Source organism: Dermacentor albipictus, chromosome 7 (genome assembly GCF_038994185.2).
Source record: "Dermacentor albipictus isolate Rhodes 1998 colony chromosome 7, USDA_Dalb.pri_finalv2, whole genome shotgun sequence".
In the NCBI taxonomy this organism is placed as follows: Eukaryota; Metazoa; Arthropoda; class Arachnida; order Ixodida; family Ixodidae; genus Dermacentor; species Dermacentor albipictus.
Window position 1 is genome coordinate 53377036 of NC_091827.1, and position 23267 is coordinate 53400302.

A 23267-nucleotide genomic window follows, 5' to 3' on the forward strand; every position below is an offset into this window, starting at 1 on the left:
CTGCGCTAGATGCATGTACCAGTGCAAATTCTGGTAGGAATTGCAGATTTTGTCCCTGTAGTATAGTATTACTCGCGTTGGCGTCCGATTTCAGATACCAATAATAGCTGACACCAACAGCACACCAACGGACACTATATTTGTGTCACACACATTGTTCTGCCGAACGCAGTATTTTGAAAGCAAGGTATAGCATCACAACAGGTAAGGCAATTCCTCACCGTCAGTGTTCTCCAGAAATCACGCACTTAAAAGCTGTCACGGAAGGCTTACAATTTACCGCGCGTAAATTATGTGTCGCCAACATTTCGGGATACTCTCAGTTTTGCACATAACATCCACGGCTACGGTTATTTCTTGAGAGCATATCGAACTCAATAACGTGTAATTCATACCATGCCTTGCTAAGGTGTCGTAACAGGTGGGATTAAGCCTTGCCTACGCGAGCAGAAGCAGCAACGGGAGATGCTTCCAATTACTGTTGCAGTCATATGATTAAAAGAAGGGCCGTAGCTGTCGGACCGTAGCTTAGAGCACTGGGCAAAATAACTGTCGTACGGATGTATCTGCAATTAACTTGGGTAGGCATCCCAGGACATCACCCCTAGAGCAACCTCAGCGAGGACGCTGAGTAAAAAAACTGCCAATGATTTCGCTTACAGAAAATATGTCGGCATTCTACTTACTTGCAGAAAAGAAAAACTGCAGCGTTAACCCGCAGCACTCCCCCGCCCCTCGTTTATATGGCCGATGCAAAACACGTGCCCTGCGTGCAGATTAATCTGGCATTTGCATCACAGTGTTTACAATAGCGAGAATATCTGCAAAAACAGCAAGAAATGCCAGACATTAGCGCGGCTGGCAAAGCCAAGTTTTTATCATGGATGCACGCAAATGAAACGTATTGCCAAAAGCGCATTACTCCTAAGGTAATTGAGCCTTTGTTAAGCAGAACACACACGACCCGGCTGCCTACAAAGGAACATGCTGTGTAGCACAAGACCCAATTGCTAACGACTGACGTGCCCTAACGTGAACGACGCCGAAGCTGATTGCATAGGCCGGTGAAACCTTCACTAAAAAGCTGCTCCATGGGCCTGATGTACTGGCGAGAATGTTTAAGGGATACGCCGGATGCACATTCACTCACAGCCGAAAGTAGAGCCCGTCACAAAATATCCCGTTATAAACGAAAAAATGTGCTTAATAGTCCCGCCATTTCCGTATATCGGAGCCGAATAATTGCTCGTGTCTGCTGTCTCTTGTTCTTTTTCTCTCAACTGTGTGCGTGCATGCGATATACAATTACCTCTACATGTGTATACAAGGTGCCGCAGCTAAATTCACGCAGTTTAACAATATGCAAATGTGACGCAGCTTCACAGAACAAAGGTAATGTTCTGTGCCGTCACTTGGAGATACTCAAAATATTGTCCCCATAATTAGATAATTATTCCACATTATTTCCTAAAATTCTCAAATATTATAGTTAGATCAGGAGGGTCAATGAGAAAATTGTCAAGCGTAATGAAGAACTAATGAACACAGCTTTCTGTTCCTCAATACGTGCTGCATAAAAGTGTTTTTCCCAGCGTGACACGAGCCCGCGAAAACAAGCAAAGTGCCTCGAGTAGCCGGAAGAGCGTCGATTTTGCGTGCATTTGCGGGCTATTTACTTTCACACCCGGAAAAGCACTTATGTAGCACGTACTGAGCAACAGAATGCAGCATCCGGAGTTTTTCATGTCACTCTACAATTTTCTCATTCACGCTTTTCGTCTAATTATAATATGTAAAGCAGCTGAATAATTATTTAAGACTAATTATCTAATTAGGTGGAATGAAAATATTGTTCGAGCATTTCCAAGCGATGACAAACAACCCAACATTTGTTCTTTCCCGCTAAATGACATTTGGTTCTTTTGAAACTCCGGCTTATGTTAGCTGCGACACACTGTATACCGATACACCGAACAATAGCGTGGATATATTTGTTGATTCATTTGTCGCTTTGTGCAAGCGTTCCCTACGATGCAAGCGAACGGAGCTGCACATGCACATGCCAGCATTCACTTTCTGCCCGGGTGATAATGTTCTCCACAAATGAAGAACGTAGATGCCCGAATTTCTAGAGCTCGCGTTCGTAGGGTCGCGTTCGTAGGGTCGCATTCGTAGTGCCACGCATATGAGTACGTCGTTGCTGTACTGATTGCTATCACCTATCATCTGAACAGAAAATTAGCACTAACACAAGTGCGGGTATCACATTTGGCGGTACGCTGGAAGATATGCTAAAACTTCACTGTGGTACTCATCGTCGCTGGCTGCAGTTCAAACGCCTGACTGGCCCTGTAACGGCTTTTACAAAGAGCGCATTCATTCAAGTGTGCGTTCTAGTTCCATACGATGAGCCAAAGCGTTTGTAATGCAGCGTGTCAGCGTATTTCCTTCATCCAATAAAAGAAACAGAAAAACGTAACAGCAAAGCAACACGTTCCGCGTGCACGGCGGGCAGAGTCAGAGAAAGAGATTAAAAATTCAACTAAAAACTTGGTGCACCATCTGTCCGCGTCAGCTTGAATGCTCAACGAGCGTGCCAGACACGTAAACGCTTGATGCAGCGGTGTGCTGTGTCTGCCTGAACCTTGGTGGCTGTGTATGCGTGTCTTCCTTGTGGCATCGCGCGTCAACTACACTGAACGGCAAGTTTTAGCAAAGGCGTTTTCCGTCTAGAGCTCATGATTACGTGCGCGCATTTTATAGCGCGAACCGCTGCATATAGCGTAGGGGACTCGGGCATGGTGTTGGTTTGTCCTAGACGCTTTGATAACGCGCTCTTGTTCTCGCTTCTACTATACGGAATGTTTCACGGCAAGCGATCACTCGTGCTTGTTGACTTTAACGTGATAGTTGATGTGCCTAAAAAAGAAAGTACACCATGTTTTACGTTAATACTGAGCTGCCACTAAGCGGATTGTGTGTCTTGATTAGCCAGTGTCCGTACATCTCATTCCGTGGCGCTCGATTGGGCCGCCATGACAGCTGCGCCGTATGTGCAGTCAAATTCTCGTGACACGCCTGACGTATATATCTCGAAATTGCGTTAGCGTGAGGAAATTCGCGACAGAGTTGTGTATATGCTAGCGTACTCTGATGAAAGGCAGTGTTTGCGGGGCTTGCCTCGGCAGTTCATGCGCTGCCGTTTTGGTATAGTTTAAACCTTGCAGTATTTTTAATGTTCCTGGCAACCAAACTAAATAATTTTGGGAAGTTACCGCAAGCAAAACACGAGACTCGAAGAAATGGACGCCACGAAGCGGTTACGTTCATAGATATGTTTATACATGTATTTAGATTCACCCAATTTAAGTATATTCAATCGAAAAAGCTTTTGGAGCATGAGACGTGCGATAAGGTCAGTCACTCGCACCTTTGCAACTTCGCCAAAACAATTGCACAATAATAAATTAGTTGCTCGGGGAAGTACCTTTACACATTTCAAACTGTAGGCATTGGGTTTGACGATAACTGAAAGATTTCTTTTTTTCTGTTTTTTTTTTAAGTTTGGCAGCAGAAGCTACTTTTCAGGGCAATTGAAAAGCGTTAAGCGCCTTTTAAGGCTTCGGCGTTAGGCAGTTTGCGTGCTGTTATTCACTAGGCAGCTGCTGGCACAGATTCACATTGTGCCAGTCGTATGAAGCCCTTGTATGAACCCCTGGTATGAAGCCCTTGCCATGCGTAAAAAGTGTTCCTGTTTTCATTACTGTTGCATTTAATGCCATCGTCTTAGACAGACTGTATACTACATGCGCTGTACAAAAGAAAAAAAGAGTCAACTTATCCATTAGGTGGTCTTTTCTTAGTAGATTTTCGCACATAATATTCAAATAATTTAGTGAACATTGCCCTTGTTCTACCCTTATCAACACACCTAAAAGACCTTGACATGCTTCCGCTAATAATTAACCTAATCAATATACACCATTCATGTGCATTCTACTGAAAGCATGGCAAATGTATTCATCTTGGAGCACAAGAAAAACGACATTGCACACTGTTCTAAGCGGGAATCAATTGCAATTCCTAATGTGATTCTTTAAAAATGCAGTCACTATTATGAGCATGTTCGTTCAGCACGGGCATATTGCATTAACACCCAAAAATGTGCATGGTCCAGCCGGCTATCATGTATTTTAGGATGTGGATGGGGAAACTGCGCCGCAGTAGCTCAATTGGTAGAGCATCGCACACAAAATGCGACGCTTGTGGGATCGTTCCCCACCTAGGGCAAGTTGTTTTTTCATCCACTTTCATTTCCAATAATTGATCGTTTCTTTATTTCATTTATTGAGCACAGGCTTCTTGCCCTATGTTGTCTTTGGTGTCTTGGTGTCAGTGTTTGTTGGCTTCTTGTGGTCATCATACTGTAACATAATGAAAGATCATAATGGTACCGATTCTTATTGTCATGTAGTCCTTAGTCAGACGTAAACCCAGTTAACCAGATGCATAAGTGATAAGAGGAAATTATATGTAAAGCTACTAATGAACCCTACAAACACCTCATTGAATAGTTTTCCCTCACACTGTGGCATTCGCTTTGCGTGTGTGTCTTTTAGTGACCTTGTCTCCCGTGCTGTGCTCGTGTTGCCATAAATAAAGAACTTGCCCAAGTCCTTGTGAGCTTTATTACACAAGGGATTTGTTTAAACTGAATCTAACCCCGCAGGGGCATCTGCGTCAGCAGGCGTTTGGTGTGTTGCGACACCACGTACCCGAGCACACGAGGGTCGGACCTTCCCGCGTGTAGCCGAGCGCGGCTTAGCCGTGTCTGGGGAAAGGGGGATCCTGGAGGTTGAGCCGATGGTGGGTGCTTGGACCTTTAAGGCCCCCGGCGGAGGCAACACACCTCTTTGGCCTCTGCTTCGCATAGACGGCACCTTCTGACTGACCCACCTGGAGGAAATCGGCAGTCGCCTTTTCCTGTCCTCTCCAATCTTCGTCTTTCTCTCCCACTTTTGCATCTTTTCTGTCTTCTCTTCACTTCTTTTACTTCCGTATTTCCTGGCGGCAAGGGTTAACCTGGTGTAACTATCCAAACTTGGGTATCTTATAGCAGGTTTTAGTGGCGATGCATGGCTGGTGTCTTCAGGCTTCCAATCCTGTAGCGTCCCCTTGTTGGGCTCGGTGGTGGGTGGCCACCATCGCCACCGAACTTTCCAATTTTTTATGGCACAAGCTTTTCCCCCATTACCTGATCGCTCCCTGAAGAGGGGGCGCACCGATGAACAATTCAACTTCTTTATGCAACCGAAAGTGTCCTTCCCTAAATACCACGTTGTCCACAGTCAGCACGAAAAGAAGACAGTCCGAATGATATCACCATTTCTTGTAGCAAAATCCATCACTGAAGCAATAGGCCCAGGTTATAAAGTAACGAAGATGGGAAGTGGCGATCTTCTACTCGAAGTTCGCGACAAACCACAGTACGACAAACTTTCAAAACTTGTAGCATTTGGGGACATTCCCGTTTCTGTAGGCCCACACAGGTCGATGAACACAGTGCGTGGTGTCATCTCAGAAGATGACCTTCTCGAACTTACCGAAAGCGAATTATTAGAAGGATGGCAAGAGCAGAACGTCGTCAAGGTACAAAGGATAAAAATACGGCGAGATGACAAAGAAATACCAACTAGGCACATAATCATCACTTTTGGAACTAGAAACTTACCAGACTCAATAGAAACAGGATACTGAAAACTCCGTGTAAGGCCATACATTCCTAACCCACGCCGATGCTTCAAGTGTCAGCGGTTCGGGAACGGTTCGCAAAGCTGCCGAGTGCGCACTACTTGTGCAAAATGTGCATCAAATGAGCACTCGTCCGACACTTGCAATTCTACCATCCGTTGCGCTAACTGTGAAGGGGATCACCCCGCATACTCTCGTTCCTGTCCATCCTGGAAAAAAGAAAAACAAATCATCGAAATCAAAGTAAAAATGAACCTTTCCTTCCAAGAGGCGCGCAAAAGCTTCTCCATCAATCAATCTAGTCCATCCTACACCGATGTGGCGCGCCGGGGGGGCAGCGCTACATCCTTCGGCGGCCGCCCAAGTCACACGGGGTGTGACGGCGGTCACGCCATCAGCCTCCCCGGCTGGAACAGCCAGCGCTGTACCGGCCCCCGCAAAGGAGGACCAGCAGACCCTCGGGCCTGCTGGACCCAAGGCCACTGCGCATGCAGATAGGCCCACCACCCCCGCGAACGTGCCCGCTGCCAGGCACTATCCACCGCCTCAGACGAGGTGATGGACACAAATACAAATCCGGCGTCTCAGACGCCGAAGGAACGGCGCAGCTCCCTTGAGCGCGCCCGGAAGATAGAGAGATCTCGTTTCACGGGGCCTGGAAAGGTCTCGTGAGATAATCTAATCCATATTTTATAGACACACGGCACTAAACACATACATTATGGATACACAAATAATTCAATGGAACATCAGGGGTTTACTCCACAACCTAGACGACATTAAGGAACTCTTACATAAGTACAGTCCAAAGCTGCTGTGTGTCCAAGAAACACATCTTAATCCTTCACGCACGAACTTTCTCCGGCAGAACCGTTTATCGAAAAGACCGCAACGACGCCCTCACCTCGTCTAGCGGCGTGGCAAAAATAGTAGATAAGGGTGTCGCTTGCCGGCAACTACAGCTTAAAACAACTCTAGGTGCAGTTGCAGTCCGTGCGGTACTGTTTAATAAACTGATCACAATTACCTCTGTATACATCCCCCCGAACTACCAACTTTCAAAAACAGAATTTCACACCTTTATCTATGAACTGCCCGAACCATACATTGTCGTTGGAGATTTTAATGCACACAACACCCTTTGGGGAAGCCGTGGCTGTGATGCCAGAGGACGCTTAGTTGAAAACTTCCTCCTCACTACAGATGCTTGCTTGCTTAATGGGAAAGAACCTACATTTTACAGTATCGCAAACAAAACATTCTCATCTATCAATTTAAGCATCGCGTCGAGTTTACTCTTGCCGTATCTGGAGTGGAACGTAATTAAGAACCCCTACGGAAGTGATCATTTCCCCATTCTCATAAAACTAACAAAAGGTGATGAGTGCTCTCCACATGTCATCCGGTAGAAAGTCGATTGTGCCGACTGGACACGATACAGGGAGCTGACACATTTGACTTGGAATGATATCGGTAATCTTTCTATCGAAGATGCAGTGGCATATTTCACGGCGTTCATAGTTGATGCGGCGTCAATATGTATCCCCGCAACAAATGAATCGTCCTGTAAGCGACGTGTTCCATGGTGGAACGACGACTGCAAAAAAGCGCGTAGAAATCAACGTAAAGCTTGGAACAGCCTTCGAGACTCTCCAACTACAGAGAACTTGATAATTTTCAAGAAAATAAAGTCTGAGCGTAGAAGAACATGGCGCTGTGCCAAAAGGGAAAGCTGGCAGAGATATATTTCTAGCATCAACTCTTATAATGACGAACGAAAAGCCTGGAACAGAGTGAAGAAAATCAAAGGTCGGCAAACTCATCCTCTACCGTTAGTAAACACGCAAGGAAATACTCTTTAGGACCAAGCGGACTCTTTAGGAGCACATTTTGAAAACATTTCCAGCCCATCACATTACTCCGATGCATTCCTTAGATACCAGAAACAAGTTGAGAGAATGCCTCTGGACCTAAAAGGTAAGAGCAATGAATCCTACAACCGTCCTTTCAATATGGCTGAATTTCAGGCTGCACTACATAGTTGCAATAAATCAGCTCCTGGAAGCGATCGAATAATTTACGAGATGATTCAACACCTACATCACGAAGCACACAAAACACTCCTCTCTCTTTTTAACGCCATATTCTCTGCCAGCTACATCCCGTCAGCCTGGAGGCAAGCAGTCATAATCCCTGTTCTGAAAGAGGGCAAGGACCCGTGTTTGGTCAGCAGCTATAGGCCTATAGCCCTAACGAGCTGCCTATGTAAGTTTTTTGAGAAAATCATTAACCGTCGCTTGGTGCATTTTCTTGAAAGTAACAAGATACTAGATCCTTTGCAGTGTGGCTTCAGGGAACATAGATCCACAACAGATCAACTTGTCCGTATTGAGTCAAATATCCGGGATGCCTTTGTGCACAAACAGTTTTTCTTATCGGTATTTTTAGACATGGAGAAAGCATATGATACTACTTGGCGTTTCGGCATTCTTCGTGATCTAGCTGGAATGGGCATCCGATGCAACTTACTAAAGGTGATTCAAAGTTATCTGTGCAACCGCACATTTCATGTTCGGATTGGTAACGTCCTATCTCGTCTATTTACTCAGGAAACAGGTGTGCCACAAGGTGGAGTGCTGAGCTGTACCTTATTCCTTGTAAAAATGAATTCGCTCCATACTATCATACCACGTACAATGTTTTATTCCGTATACGTGGATGATATCCAAATAGGTTACAAGTCATGTAATCTTAATAACTGCGAGTGACAAGTGCAGCTTGGCCTGAATAAGTTGTCTAAGTGGGCAGAAGAGAACGGCTTTAAACTAAACCCTGAAAAAAGTACATGCATTCTCTTCTCCAACAAGAGAGGCGTAATACAGGAGCCCGCTATTGACCTTAATGGAGAACGACTATCTGTGAGTCATGAACATAAATTTTGTAGGCGTCATTTTAGACTCCAAACTAACTTTTATCCCGCACCTAAAATACTTGAAACTGAAGTGCTTGAGGACAATGAATCTACTGAAACTCTTGTCCCGCACATCTTGGGGAAGTGACAGAAGATGCCTCTTGAGATTGTACAAAAGCCTAATACGGTCACGCCTTGATTACGGAGCCATTGTTTATAACTCTGCCACGCCTAGTGCTTTGAAGATGCTTGATTCCGTCCACCACTTGGGTATCCGTCTAGCTACTGGTGCGTTCAGGACTAGCCCTGTGGAAGGTCTGTATGCTGAATCTAACGAATGGTCCCTACATCTTCAAAGAGCATATTTAAGCCTATCATACGCCCTCAAAGTGAAATAAGATTTCCATCATCCATGCCATTCAGTTATTTACGACCTGTCTACGGCTAGGCTTTTCCGTAACCGCCCAGGCACTAGACCTCCTCTGTCCCTTCGGTTGGAAGCATTGTCTGAAGAAACAGGTGCGCCAATATTAGAGAATGTCATAATGGGATCTACGCGGCTTCCACCGCCTTGGGAGTGGAAGACTATCGAATGTGAGGTGTCGTTTGCAGAAATATCAAAACGAGCACCTGAGGCACACATACGGTCGCATTTTCTTGAGCTTCAGGAGAAATATTCTTATGCTGAATTTTACACAGATGCCTCTAAGTCCCCTTCTGGTGTTGCCTACGCAGCACTAGGACCAGCATTTTTAATATCCGGTACATTGAACCCACATACAAGTATTTATACAGCGAAGCGTATGCAATACTCTCTGCAGTAAAGCACATCAAGCAAACGAATCTGACTAGGACTATTGTGTTCACAGACTAATTGAGTGTAGTCCGAGCCTTAATGAATGTACGTATACATAAAAACACTGTATTTAATGAACTGTAAAAATTCTTAAGCTCAGCTTATAGTACTAAACAAATGATCATCCTATGCTGGGTACCTGGCCACTGTGGCATAAAAGGCAACGAAGCTGCTGACGAGAAAGCTACTTCAGTAGCTTTTAGTGACACGGACATAAACATACCCATCCCAGCCACAGATCTTAAAGCATACTTGCGTCACAAGGTGAAAATACACTGGCAGCAACAGTGGAGTACCCAGATATCAAATAAATTGCACTTGATAAAGCCCAAATTAGGATATTGGGTATCGGAGAGAACATCACGATATAATGAAGTGCTTCTTTGCCGATTAGCAATAGGACACACTTACGGCACTCACTCTTACCTCTTGACTGGGGGGCATCCAGCCACTTGTAGTAAGTGCGGCCAAAATCTCACAGTCCTGCACGTTCTTATTCAATGCCCTGCAATAGAAGCACAGAGAAAAAGCTATTTCATTTCTGCATATCGCGAAAATATTCCTCTTCACCCGAAATTTTTTCTTAGCAATGAACCGCTTTTTAATCCGAAACTAGTCTGAAACTGACACTCTGCAAATAATCTGGCCAGGGAATTTCTAGCGCACGTACAACAGCCCTGTATTCAAATAATTTCTTCCCCGCAGGGGCGTCTGCGCAAGCAGGCGTTTGGTGTGTTGCGACACCACGGACCCGAGCACACGAGGGTCGGACCCTCCCGCGTGTAGCCGTGCGCGGCTTAGCCGTGTCCGGGGAAAAGGGGATCCTGGGGGTTGAGCCAATGCCGGGTGTTTGGACCTTTACGGCCCCTCGGCGGCGGCAACACACCCCTTTGGCCTCGGCTTCACGTAGACGGCACCCCCGGACTGACCCACCCGGGGGAAATCGGCAGTCGCCTTTTCCTGTCCTCCTCTCCAATCTTCGTCTTTCTCTCTCGTCTTTTTCATCTTTCCTGTCTTCTCATTACTTCTCCTCACTTCCTAGTTTCCCGGCGGCAAGGGTTAACCTTGTGTAGCTAGCCAGCCTTGGTTATGCTGTATTTGGTTATAGCAGCGATGTACGGCTGGCGTTGGCAGGGTCTCTCTAGCAGGAACTCCTGTCACGTCCCCCTGTTGGGCTCCATGGTGGGTGGTCGGCATCGCGGCCGAAAACCCTACTGAACTTATGGAAAACGCTTTTCCCAAACTCCCTGATCGCCCTCACAAACGAGGGCGCACCGAAGATCTCTTTCAGTTTTTCGGACGACAAGTCCAGAACTTTCCTAAATATCATGTGATCCACTCAGAAAACCCAGACAAACTAGTGCGTAACATCTCACCGTTCCTCGTTTCGAAGTCTTTAACTGAAGTTTTTGGAACAGGATATAAGGCGTCGAGAATGACAAGTGGTGATCTTCTCTTGGAGCTCCACGATAAGAAGCAGTACGAGAAACTGCCGAAACTTGTCTCGTTTTGGCGAAACCCAAATAACAGTAACTCCGCACCGTACCATGAACACCACCCGCGGCGTTGTCTCGGACGATGACATGCTAGAGCTCACTGAAGCTGAACTCTTGGAGGGCTTCAGTGAACAGAATGTAATAAATGTTAAGCGAATTAAGATCAGGCGAGACGGTAAAGAGATCAACACGAAACACCTTATACTCACGTTCGGTTCAAGTGTCCTCCCCGAGTCCATCGAGGCCGGTTATATCAAACTTCGTGTCAGGCCATACGTGCCAAATCCTCTCAGATGTTTTAAGTGCCAAAGGTTCGGCCACAGTTCACAGAACTGTCGAGGCCGGCTGACATGTGCCAAGTGTAGTGACACTGAACACTCCTCCGAAACATGCCAGAAGACTCCACATTGTGTCAACTGTGATGGCGAGCACGCCGCATACTCGCGCGCCTGCCCGTCCTGGAAAAGAGAAAAAGAGATTGTAACAATCAAAGTCAAAGAAAATATATCTTTCAAGGAGGCACGTAGGCGGGTGTCATACCTGTCTAAGAGCAGCTTTGCCGATGTGGCGCGTAAGGGGGCAGCGTCGCAACGGCCTCCGGCGGCTGTCAGACCCACAGGCAGTGAGTCGGCAGTTACGCCATCTGCCCCCGCGGCGGTTGCAGCTAGCGCTGCTCCGTCAACCGAGGAGAAGGGACCATCCACCCCAAAGGTTGGTGCAGCCGAGGCTGCCCCAGCCTCCGAGGCCCCTTCCAGCGCTGGGAACGTCCAGCGCAGCCAAATTCCTCAGGGAACCCCATCGACCTCCGGGCTGGTGGGCGCAGGGGTCTTGCCCTCCAAGGCGGGACTCCCTCTGAAAACATCTCGCTCGCAAGAGCGCTTGTCCGGCGCCTCACACGAGGCAATGGACATTACACCTGACTCCAAGGCGCACCAAACGCCTAAGGAGCGTCGAGAATCGCTCGAACGCTTCAGAAAGAACAAAACACCTATTACAGGGCCTCGAAAGGGCTCTGTAATATAAGGCATCCACTCCGTCTCCGTAAACACAGCACCAAATTCACCTTAAACATGGATACACAAATCATCCAATGGAACATCAGAGGTCTCCTTAGAAACCTTGATGATTTGCAAGAACTCATCCACAAACATAATCCAAAAGTGCTGTGTTTACAGGAAACTCACTTAAAATCTAAACACACAAACTTTCTCCGTACGTATCTTACGTTTCGCAAAGATCGCGATGATGCCGTCGCATCATCGGGTGGTGTTGCGATTCTTACTCATAGAAGCATTGCATGTCAAAATTTACAGCTACAAACGCCCCTTGAAGCAGTGGCGGTTCGAGTTGTCCTACTAAACAAACTCATCACCATTTGCTCCCTTTACATACCCCCGCATTACCAACTGAACAAACATGAATTTCACTCCTTGATCGATCAATTGCCAGAACCTTATGCTGTTCTTGGCGATTTTAATGCGCACAGCTCCCTGTGGGGCGACTCTCGTATAGATGCGCGAGGTCGCCTTGTTGAACAGTTCCTTTTCTCTTCTGGAGCGTGCCTTCTCAATAAGAAAGAGCCCACATATTACTCTCTTGCAAACCGATCCTTTTCGTCAATAGATCTTAGTATAGTCTCCCCGTCTGTACTGCCTGAACTTGAATGGGAAGTTACCGACAACCCTTACGGTAGCGACCACTTCCCTATACTGCTAAGATCATATAAAGAAAACGAATATCCACCATATGCTCCTAGGTGGAAGATTGAGACAGCTGATTGGGAGAAATTTCGATCTCTAACCAGTATCTCATGGGCTGACCTGTCTTCGTTAGGAATTGACGCTGCAGTCGAGTTTTTTACAGCATTCATAATAGATGTCGCATATACATGCATATCAGAAGTAAAAGGCTTGGCCTGCAAACGGCGCGTCCCATGGTGGAACGGCGATTGTAGGATCGCTCGTAAAAAACAGAACAGGGCGTGGGGGTTGCTACGCGCTTCTCCCACTGCAGAAAATTTAGTCAACTTTAAAAAAGTAAAATCCGAAGGCAGGCGAACCCGCCGACAGGCCAGACGAGAAAGTTGGCAGAAGTTTCTATCAAGTATTAACTCGTTCAGGGATGAGGCGAAAGCCTGGAACAGGGTCAATAGGATAAGAGGGCGACAAGCACATGCACTCCCTTTGGTAAACACAGAAGGTGATACCCTACAAGATCAGGCGGACTCACTTGGGGAGCACTTTGAGAGCGCGTCAAGTGCCAACCATTACTCGCAATCCTTTCTGAAATATAAACAAATAGAAGAATGTAAGCCACTCATGAGAAAATGCCAACAGAATGAACCATACAATTGTCCTTTTAGCATTGCCGAGTTGAGAGCTGCCTTGAGCGCATGCAAGAGCTCTGCCCCGGGATCTGACCGAATCATGTACGAAATGATTAAAAACTTACATAAAGACACCCAAGTTACACTAGTCACAATTTTCAACACGATTTGGGCTGCGGGATACTTCCCGACTGCATGGAAAGAAGCCATTGTGATCCCGGTTCTGAAACAAGGCAAAGATCCTTCCTCCGTGGCAAGTTACCGCCCGATAGCCCTGACAAGTTGCCTTTGTAAGGTATTTGAAAAAATGATCAATCGCCGTCTCGTGCATCTCCTCGAGTCCAGTAAAATGCTTGACCCATTTCAATGTGGTTTTCGTGAAGGGCGATCTACAATCGACCATCTTGTGCGGATCGAAGCGAGCATTCGCGATGCCTTCGTGCACAAGCAATCTTTCTTATCTGTATTTCTGGATATGGAAAAAGCGTACGACACAGCCTGGCGGTACGGAATCCTGCGCGATCTTTCCGCGCTAGGTATCCGCGGGAATATGTTAAATACTATAGAGAGCTACCTAGAGAACCGTACATTTCGAGTGAAAATAGGTCCTGCACTGTCGCGTACATTTATACAGGAAACTGGGGTACCCCAGGGTGGCGTACTCAGCTGCATGCTCTTTGTCGTAAAGATGAACACGCTTCGTGCATCCTTACCATCCGCCATCTTTTACTCTGTCTACGTGGACGACATTCAAATAGCTTTCAAATCTTGTAACCTCGCAGTCTGCGAGAGACAGGTACAGCATGGCCTGAATAAAGTCTCAGTGTGGGCAGACAAGAATGGATTCAAGATCAATCCTAACAAAAGCTCTTGCGTTCTTTTTACAAGAAAGAGAGGCCTGGTTCCGGATCCTTCCGTAGAACTGTGTGGACAACGAATACCTATCAGCAAAGAGCACAAATTCCTAGGTGTCATACTTGACTACAGACTCACTTTCGTCCCCCACATTAAGTATCTTAAAGAAAAATTTCTGAAAACAATGAACATAATCAAACTTCTATCCCAGACTACATGGGGTAGTGACAGAAAGTGTTTAATGAATATCTATAAGAGCCTCATTCAATCACGACTAGACTATGGTGCCGTGATCTATCATTCTGCATCCCCGAGCGCGCTAAAGATGCTAGATCCGGTCCACCATCTAGGAATCCGTCTGGCCACTGGCGCATTCAGAACGAGTCCCATACAAAGTTTATATGCAGAATCGAATGAGTGGTCTCTTCATATCCAGAGAACATACATCAGCCATACATATTTTCTGAAAGTCCACTCAAATCCTCAACATCCCTGTTTTAATACCATTCATGACATGACATATGCTACACTCTTTCGCAATCGTCCCTCCGTAAGACAGCCTTTCTCGCTGCGTGTGAGGGAGCTTAGTGAAGAAATGCACATTCCACTCCTCGAGCTTCGCCTAATGCATCCAGCCAAGCTGCTACCTCCTTGGGAGTGGCAGCTCATACAATGTGATATATCTTTCGTGGAAGTCACAAAGCATGCTCCAGAGATTGAAATCAAGATGCATTTCCGGGAACTCCAGCACAAATACTCCTGCACGGAGTTCTACACAGACGCATCAAAGTCACACGACGGGGTGTCCTATGCAGCCGTCGGTCCATCCTTCTCGGAATCCGACGTACTGCACCCGGAAACTAGTATCTTTACGGCTGAGGCCAACGCACTGCTCTCGGCAGTAAAGCATATAAACAAATCACAACTCCCGAAATCGGTTATATATACGGACTCCCTCAGTGTTGTGAAGGCCTTGATGTCTTTCTGTAATCACAAAAATCCAGTATTTGTTGAACTCTACTCCGCACTGTGCAAAGCATATGTATCTAACCAACATGTGATCATATGCTGGGTGCCTGGACATAGGGGGATCGAGGGAAACGTTCTAGCAGACCAGATGGCCACATCAATCTCATCGCATGCAGCTAACTCTACTGCTTCGGTCCCTGTCACAGACCTGAAGCCTTTCTTAAGAAGGAAACTACGAAACCACTGGCAACGCATGTGGGACGAAGAAATAAATAATAAACTGCATGTAATAAAGCCACAATTAGGTTTCTGGCCTCCTGTAACAAAATCCCGCAGGACAGATGTCCTATTCTGCCGTCTAAGAATAGGACACACTTTTGGCACACACAACTTCTTACTCACGGGAAACGAGCCACCAACCTGTGGTAGATGCGGGGAGAGGCTGACCGTCCTCCACGTCCTACTGGAGTGTCGGGAAGCCGAACCCGAAAGAAAAAAACACTTTCTCTTAGCATACAGGCACCACATCCCCCTTCATCCTGTTATGTTACTTGGTCCAGAACCACTCTTTGACACCAACGCCGTCTTAGGTTTTTTGGAAGATGTTGTGCTTCATGTTATTAGCCCCACACGTTCGTAGCACTTCCTCTCTTCAGAGGATGCTGCTGCGATAATTATTTTGATTAAGCACATGCCTCTAAGCCCTTGTGGTTCAAGGGCTCTGGCGAGGCTGTAGTGCTGTAAGAAATTCAACGTCTCGCATATTTTAAACAATGCATCATTCTTTTACGATGGATTTTAATCTTCACAGTCTTAGTCATTATTCATCGCCATAATTTTATAGTACATAGATTTTACGCATTTACAGCGACTATTTTTAGGCCACTTTACAGCCAAGTCACATCTTCCATAATACATCATTAACACTACCACCAGTCATGGCGCTCTTTGGCCAAACCTGGCCCTTGCGCCACAAAACAACACACATCATCATCATCATCAAATAATTTCTTGAAGCTAAATTGTCAACGTTATGTTTTATAGCATCATGCCTTTAACGAAACCCCATTGCCATAGCCCACAGCACTACTAAGTGTCATTATTTCAGCAACAATATATTTTACGCCATCCACGGCAACAGATTTTAGGAGTTTTATGGCGCAAGGGCCAGGTATGGCCCTGGCGCCATAAAACTCCACACATCATCAATTGAATCTAATACTGCATGTAAAGTGACTGACGTGTTATTTGTTTTATCTAAATATTATGGACTGGCAGCGCTTGGCAAGCATTACACCGAAATATATTTTTATTGCACTTAAGCTACGAGTGTGATAGATTGCCAGGGAATTTTTATGAAAACGGCCACGGAAGACCTGGAGAAAGATGGGGCAATTTGAAAGCGTCTAAATATGGTTGCTTTGTTGTCATATGTTCTACAAGGCTTCCCGAAAATCTCGCTACTAAATATATTTTTTAAAACGGTTCCCTTATAAAAAATTGAGACAAACTCGTCCCATCTATGGAAAAAAAAACCAAAGTGAAGCATGCTGACATTGCATTTCTCACTCATTTGTTTTTCGCTAAGTAACCATGCGGAACTTCGAAACCCTAGAAAAATTACTCATGTTTGAGAGCACCTTAAATAATTTGCTGTGATAGCATCCATTCGAAGTATAGTCTCAGTTTTGTTTTCCAGGAGGGGCATATCTGTCGTGCCATGACACAGAAAGTGCTCGCGCGGTATTTCCTTTGCTCATTGTGTATACCTAACTTGCAACCATGTGAGCATGCGCAAGAGGCCTCTTTATCTGTAAGAAACTAAGTTACCATATCAATTCAATCAATCCATCTGCCGTTTATTAAAGCTATGGCCAATGACCCATTCATTCAGGAATATGAGAAGGACACTGAAATGCGTATTAAGGAAAATAAATTACAATCTTTGGCTTGATACTGTATACACTCTAGCCCCTATTCTTGGCATATCCTTCGGGGCTGGCATATTTAATTACCAGCCATAAAATGCACGGACAGCCCAACTCGGCAACCTTCTTTCACCAATTGATATAAAGATCGTTTGGAATATCTACAATAATGTGTCATATATGGACTTGTCCTGAAAGCAACATACTGTTGCTGTAGCAGCAGCAAAAGTTGAGACTGCTTAATTGTTCATCTTTCATAAATAAAACATTGCATAATAGTACTGATTTGTATTCACAAGCAACTATTAGTTATACCTAAACCACATTGAGTATTGACCTAATTGGTTTGAGTAAATATACTAAGCTGCTTAATGAACAAGAAAGAATACACAATTGTTATTTTGGCCTCACATTGTTGCATCTACTTGCTGGCAGCTTACACTTGCAGTATCTTTGGGAAAATATGGCAGGAAGGTCAAGGTCGGCATGGTAGCCTTGCTTGCCAAGGGGAAGTAGGCTGTGAATCTGGAAAATGACTCTTTCGAACAGCGTAAGATCTCCAATTTGAGAAAATTAACATATCACGCAAGAAAAAGAGTTAATTGATTGCCGGTGCACTTGTTTTCTTTCTTGCACTGCATGATTCAGCACTAGTAGAATTGCTGCAATTCTTTTTCTGTTTATGGAACATACGTGAGTGCAGCTGGTTTAGGAGCAAAATTTAGCTACCTACATTGATGCGTAAGTACAGATGAGAAGTAACACGTGAACATATATAATAAACATTAAAATTTGTTTCTCACCATATATAAACAAATTGTGAACTAACTTGTCAATAGCAGATAGCTAACAAATTTAGTTCAAGCGGATGCATTGTATGCAGCTGTAATATTTCCTAAATGAGCTCTTGCACAATTCTCATGCACCCTTGCATAAAGATTCAGGACTACATGCATGTGAGATTTTTCTACGGCTTCTATCCGCATGCGTCATTTTCTATGTACAGTTCCATGGGTATGCTCCCATATGCATTCAAGATGCAGTATATTTTTCGACATTTCCTATAGACTGATTATTACCAACCTCAGCAGCAAATGTTTATATAAATTCCAAACATTTTTGGTAAAATGTGGTTTCTACAGCTAGTATATAGGGCGTCGATCCCGGATATTTTAGCCAATCTGGGCAATGACAATAAAAGATTTAAAAGAACACCAGTGCAAGATATAATATTACAAAAAGACCCGCAGGTCAGATCTCTGACGGCTGAATACCATAAGTCCTAAATTCGCTTTTACTGCACCGTCTTTTTTTACATTATACTTCGTTGATTAGCTTCACTTAATTTATGCTAGCTCGGCCACACTCTATCAACAATTATCGACAAAAAGTGTAAGGCTAATGTCTATAGATTAGCTATAGACTGATCTGCAGGAATTGTCTACAGTATATCGACATATGGTTTTACACTTTTTGTAGACTTGTGTATAAAACGTCTGACTCTAAAAGCACTCTATAATCTGTCTATAGAATAATGAAAATTCCCGTTTGTAGACAAGCGTCTGCAGAATGTCTATCGAAGAAAGTGTATAGGGTCATACAGTTCTACCTACGTAGACTGAGGTCTATAGAATATCTACAGACAAATTTCTATAAATAGTCTATAGACATTTGCTTATAGACATTTTATAGACTTCAGTCTGCAAAAGTAAAACTGTATATAGGTCTGTTCTCGTAGAGCAGACCTATATACAGTTATATGTAATGACCTATATATAATGTGTATAGATATTCTGTAGACATTTGCTTATTTGAATTTTCTAGACTTCATTATACAAACGTAGAACTGCTGTACATAGTTCTATTTTTGTAGACTGAAGTACGTAAATGTTGTTGCGCAGTAGTCTTTAGACTAACTGTAGACATTTCTCTATAGACATTCCATAGACTTCAGTCATCTAAATAGAACTATATAGAGTTTTACTTTTGCAGGCTGAAGTCAATAAAATGTCTACAAGCAAATGTCTATAGACCATATATAGACGTTTGCCTATAGACATTGTAGAGACGCCAGTCTACAAAAGTATAACTGTATAAACCTATACATATTTATCTATAGGCATTCTTCAGACATTTGTCTACAAATGGGAATTTTCATTAGTCTATAGACAGTCTACGTATTGTCTACAGACTCAGATATCTTACCGACAAATCTATAAAAGGTGTAAGGCCATAAGTCTATAGACTAGTCTAAAGAAATGCCTAAATAGAGTCTATAGATATTTGTCTATAGACTGCCTATAGAGATTTTTTGAAACATGCCATAGACATCAGTCTACAAAAGTAGAACTGTGTTAGGCTATACACTTTTGTCTATATACATTCTGCAGACACTTGTCTGCAAATGTGCTTTCATTAATCTATAGACAGTCTATGTCCCAGACATTTTATAGGCTAGTCAATGAAAAGTGAATGGCCATAAGTCTATAGAATGTCTATAGATTATTGAAAACACATTTGCAGACAAATGCAGACTTTTATTAGACTAGTCAATGAAAAGTGTATGGCCATAGGTCTATAGACTGTCTATAGACTAGTCTAAAGAAATGCCTATTGACGAACTATACTTCATAAACAAATGTCTATAGACTGTTTACTGAGTTTTCATAAAGAAATTGTAAAGGGTGTTCAGCGAAGGCCTTACATCCGTCAACTATATTGAGCATTTATGTATACCACATTAAACACTGGGAGTGTTAGACAGCCCCACTCACGGAAATGGCGGGTGGATGTGCAACATTCTGCTTTTACCCGATGGCACCAGATAACACGTGAACTTAGGGGAGCATGTACATGGCTAATAAACCTTTGCATGCTATCTAATGCTATCAAGCCTGCCACATTCTAGAACCTTAAAACGGCCGGCTATAACAAATCGAGAAAGAGATATTTTCTGTGTTGCCTTGAGTGGGTCTGCTGCAAAGGATCGCGCTTTCCTCCGAGAGAAATATACACTTTGCGATAAGTCTTTTTTGAGGTTGTTAGAAAGAGCAGATAGGGGCTTCAGCGTAGTTTTGCGCTGTCGCCAACCCAACAGTTCAACAAGGGTGTTTATTCCAGAAAATGGAACTCGAATAATTAGCAAAATTATGTACTGCACTGTGACAATTTTTCAGCAATATTTTAACGAGTGCGAAGTTATTAGTATGTTATATGCATCACTAAAACTATTTCCGCCATCGCCAATTAAGCCGAAGCATGGCTTAGCTGTGCGTACCTTATGAATCACTACGAAGAAGTTGCGCTTTACAGATATGCGTGGCTATGGCAAAAACAAAATGTTAAAGTGTTCTTTCCATGTGCACGGTGGCCGTCCTATTTGATTTTGGCTTTCATGCGCATTTTGTTCTCCATCGCTGTTAGAATTTAAGGTAAACAGACATGCTATTACTGGATACCATACTTGGGATGTATGTCACAACGTTCCATTAAAGCACAGATTGCTGAAATTCTTCGTTGGCTTCAATTTGCAGTTATTGAAATCCACTGGGCTTACCACGCCATTGAGTGCTGCATTTGTGTGCAATCTGAACGAGATGGTAAATCACTTTTGCGGTACTTTTTAAGGCCTAGGAAAGTTCAAATAAGGCAACACTGTTATCCAGGTGCCTGTTGAAAGGAGCTGCAAATTGATCTCAATATGTTTATTTAATGGCGTCATACAACTCCAAAGTGAATCACAGCGACAGTGTTCAACATCAGTGAAATGATCAGCACTTCGCTAAACACTATATGCAGTCTTATCGCAACATACGATTTAAACGCAATATGTTATCGAGAGATATAAACTGTGATTATTCACCTATAACTTCTGTGTGAGACTATATGACTAGCCCTGGGACAAGAATGACATTACTCAGTGAATTGACACAAATTACTCTATTCATATGAGGGCCTCGCGTGTAAACTACAAGGTAACATATAAGCAATGCACATTCGTAACCCTTTGCCAGTAGAAAGCAGGGCCTCTACAGTGAGTTTATTGAAATGTTTGAGCCGCGGTGACTCAGGGCTCGATAATCAAAATCTGCTGAAGCAGTCCTCAGTGCCACCCAGGCGGGAGTCACACCTCATACTCAGTGTCATATTGGTTACGCAGGCAACATTAACGCTGGCCAGGAAAAATTCGGCAGTATAGCTCCGTTGCTGGCTAGAAAGATGCTGACACAGCAAGTCCGACTCAAACCGAAGATGACGGTCCGAGAACAAGCTTGTACGCAAACGGTTCATGTTGACTGGGAAAGGTCAGGTGTTTTAGCTCAGTTATAAGCCGGGTCTGAAATCAGAATGGCTGGGTAGAGTGCAATAATTAATCAAAAGACCAGCACAAATAACAGGGACCCAAACAGAGAAGACGACAGGACGAGCGCTCGTCCTGTCGCTTCTCTGTCTGTGTCCCTGTTATTTGCGCTAGTCTTTTGATTAATGATGACGCACCAACTAGCCCAGCTTTCTGCCTTGATGGGCAGAGTGTAGTCGACTGCCTCGAAACAGCAGGGTGCGTAGCCCGTTCTTCTCCATCGGCATGCACCACCGTTGATGTCTTATAACAAATCATCACCGCGTGTACACATCTCCACGTCTTCAGTCACATCAAATATAAAAAAGTTGATAAGCGCAAGAATATTACTTCAACATGGGCCTCTTCTGTCACATATCTTACGCAATACGTTCAACAAGCGCCTTAGGAAAATAAAGTATAATTTGTCGTAGGCCGTCTCAGCTCTTGAAATATTCCTGTGATTGTCGCTGGTTCTATTTTTGGTTATGAAACAGGGGAGATGACAGGAATATGAAGATGAAACATTGTTTCATCTTCAAGACTTTTTTCTTTCGACATGGCCGACGTGTGTCTTCTTAGACGCTTCGCTATCAAATATAGTGGTTGCAGAACCTAAAAAACAGCTTCTCCTTTATGCTTTCGCATAATAAAATCTTTCATGATTTATGAATAGGCATTCGGTTGGCTCTTGTAACCTCTCGCGACAATATTGTCACGTACGAGTTTGTGCCGCTGTGGGCAAAAAGACGCTGGCAGGTGAAGAGGAGATTGAACTGTGTCGAAGATCGGTTGACCGTGTTACCCTGTTTACTGAGGTACACCACTGTAACTGTACATATTGCAAATACAGATATTTTCTCCCCGTACATTTTGGTGGAAGTGCGGGGTATTCTCACCACAAGCCGGCCCTGGATCTTCGCAACGGGCGTCACATCGGTTACGATAGTATGGCTACTGACCGTGCCTCTGCCGCTCAGACACCAGTGGAAGTATTGCTAACCCGGCTACGTCACCCGGGAATCTTCATCGGCACCGGTAAGGTCGACGTCTAAGACTGGCTAACGTCGTATGAGCGCGTCAGTAAGCCCAACAAGAGGGATGCCACACTTTTGCTGGCCAACGTGATATTTAACTTGGGACGAACCACGAAGAAATGGTTAGAGACGCATTAAGCCGACATTAAAAGCTGGACTCCTGCAAGTAAAAGCTACGCGATCTTTTCGAGGACCTGTAGCATGTCAAATTCAGGTGAAGCAAGAGCTAGCGGATAATTGCAAGAGCTAGCGGTTAAAAATTGAGCAGTTCCTGCAAAGCAGGAACTGCTCCACCGTTGAGTCCATCTTCAGGGAATGCCAGAATTTTGAGCAAGCGAAGAGCAAACGCATCGTACAACGCTCCGACTGACTTCCGAATACGGTTGTCACTTTCTCCTGCAACGAACCTCCGGCGTCACATCTACCTACAACGCCAAGCATGACACAGGTCATCCGTCGCCAGCTTTAGGCTATGGCTCCAAGTTCTCACTGCCCCAATAAGCACGGCAACGTGACCATCTCGCTCATTCAAGCTGTTGTCCGTCAAGAAATTGCCAACGTGGATATCCAGTCTGCCGTCCGCCCATGTCCCACCCTTACCGCTCCTGTTATTGCCTCTGCTGCCGCTCGACAGTCGTTCCCGAATCGATATCGGAACCCCTCTGAGTGGCGAACACCGCATCACAGGTTAATTTGCTTTGCTTGCTCCCGGGTGGATCACATCTCCCGCCACTGCAGTAGTAGCCGCTGGTACTCCTCGCCTCGACCATATGCTAATTACCACTTCGACCGATACATT

General features: G+C 44.6%; 1 protein-coding gene across 1 annotated transcript in view; it reads left to right on the plus strand.

Moving 5' to 3' along the window:
• The first annotated feature begins 2583 nt into the window (after window positions 1-2583).
• LOC135900456 (sulfotransferase 1B1-like) overlaps window positions 2584-23267 on the plus strand; it is a 35817-nt gene continuing 15133 nt past the window's right edge. Inside the window, exon 1 of the mRNA XM_070521261.1 lies at window positions 2584-2702. Coding sequence (XP_070377362.1) covers window positions 2659-2702 — 44 coding nt within the window. The 5' untranslated portion in view covers window positions 2584-2658. The remainder of the gene's footprint in view (window positions 2703-23267) is intronic.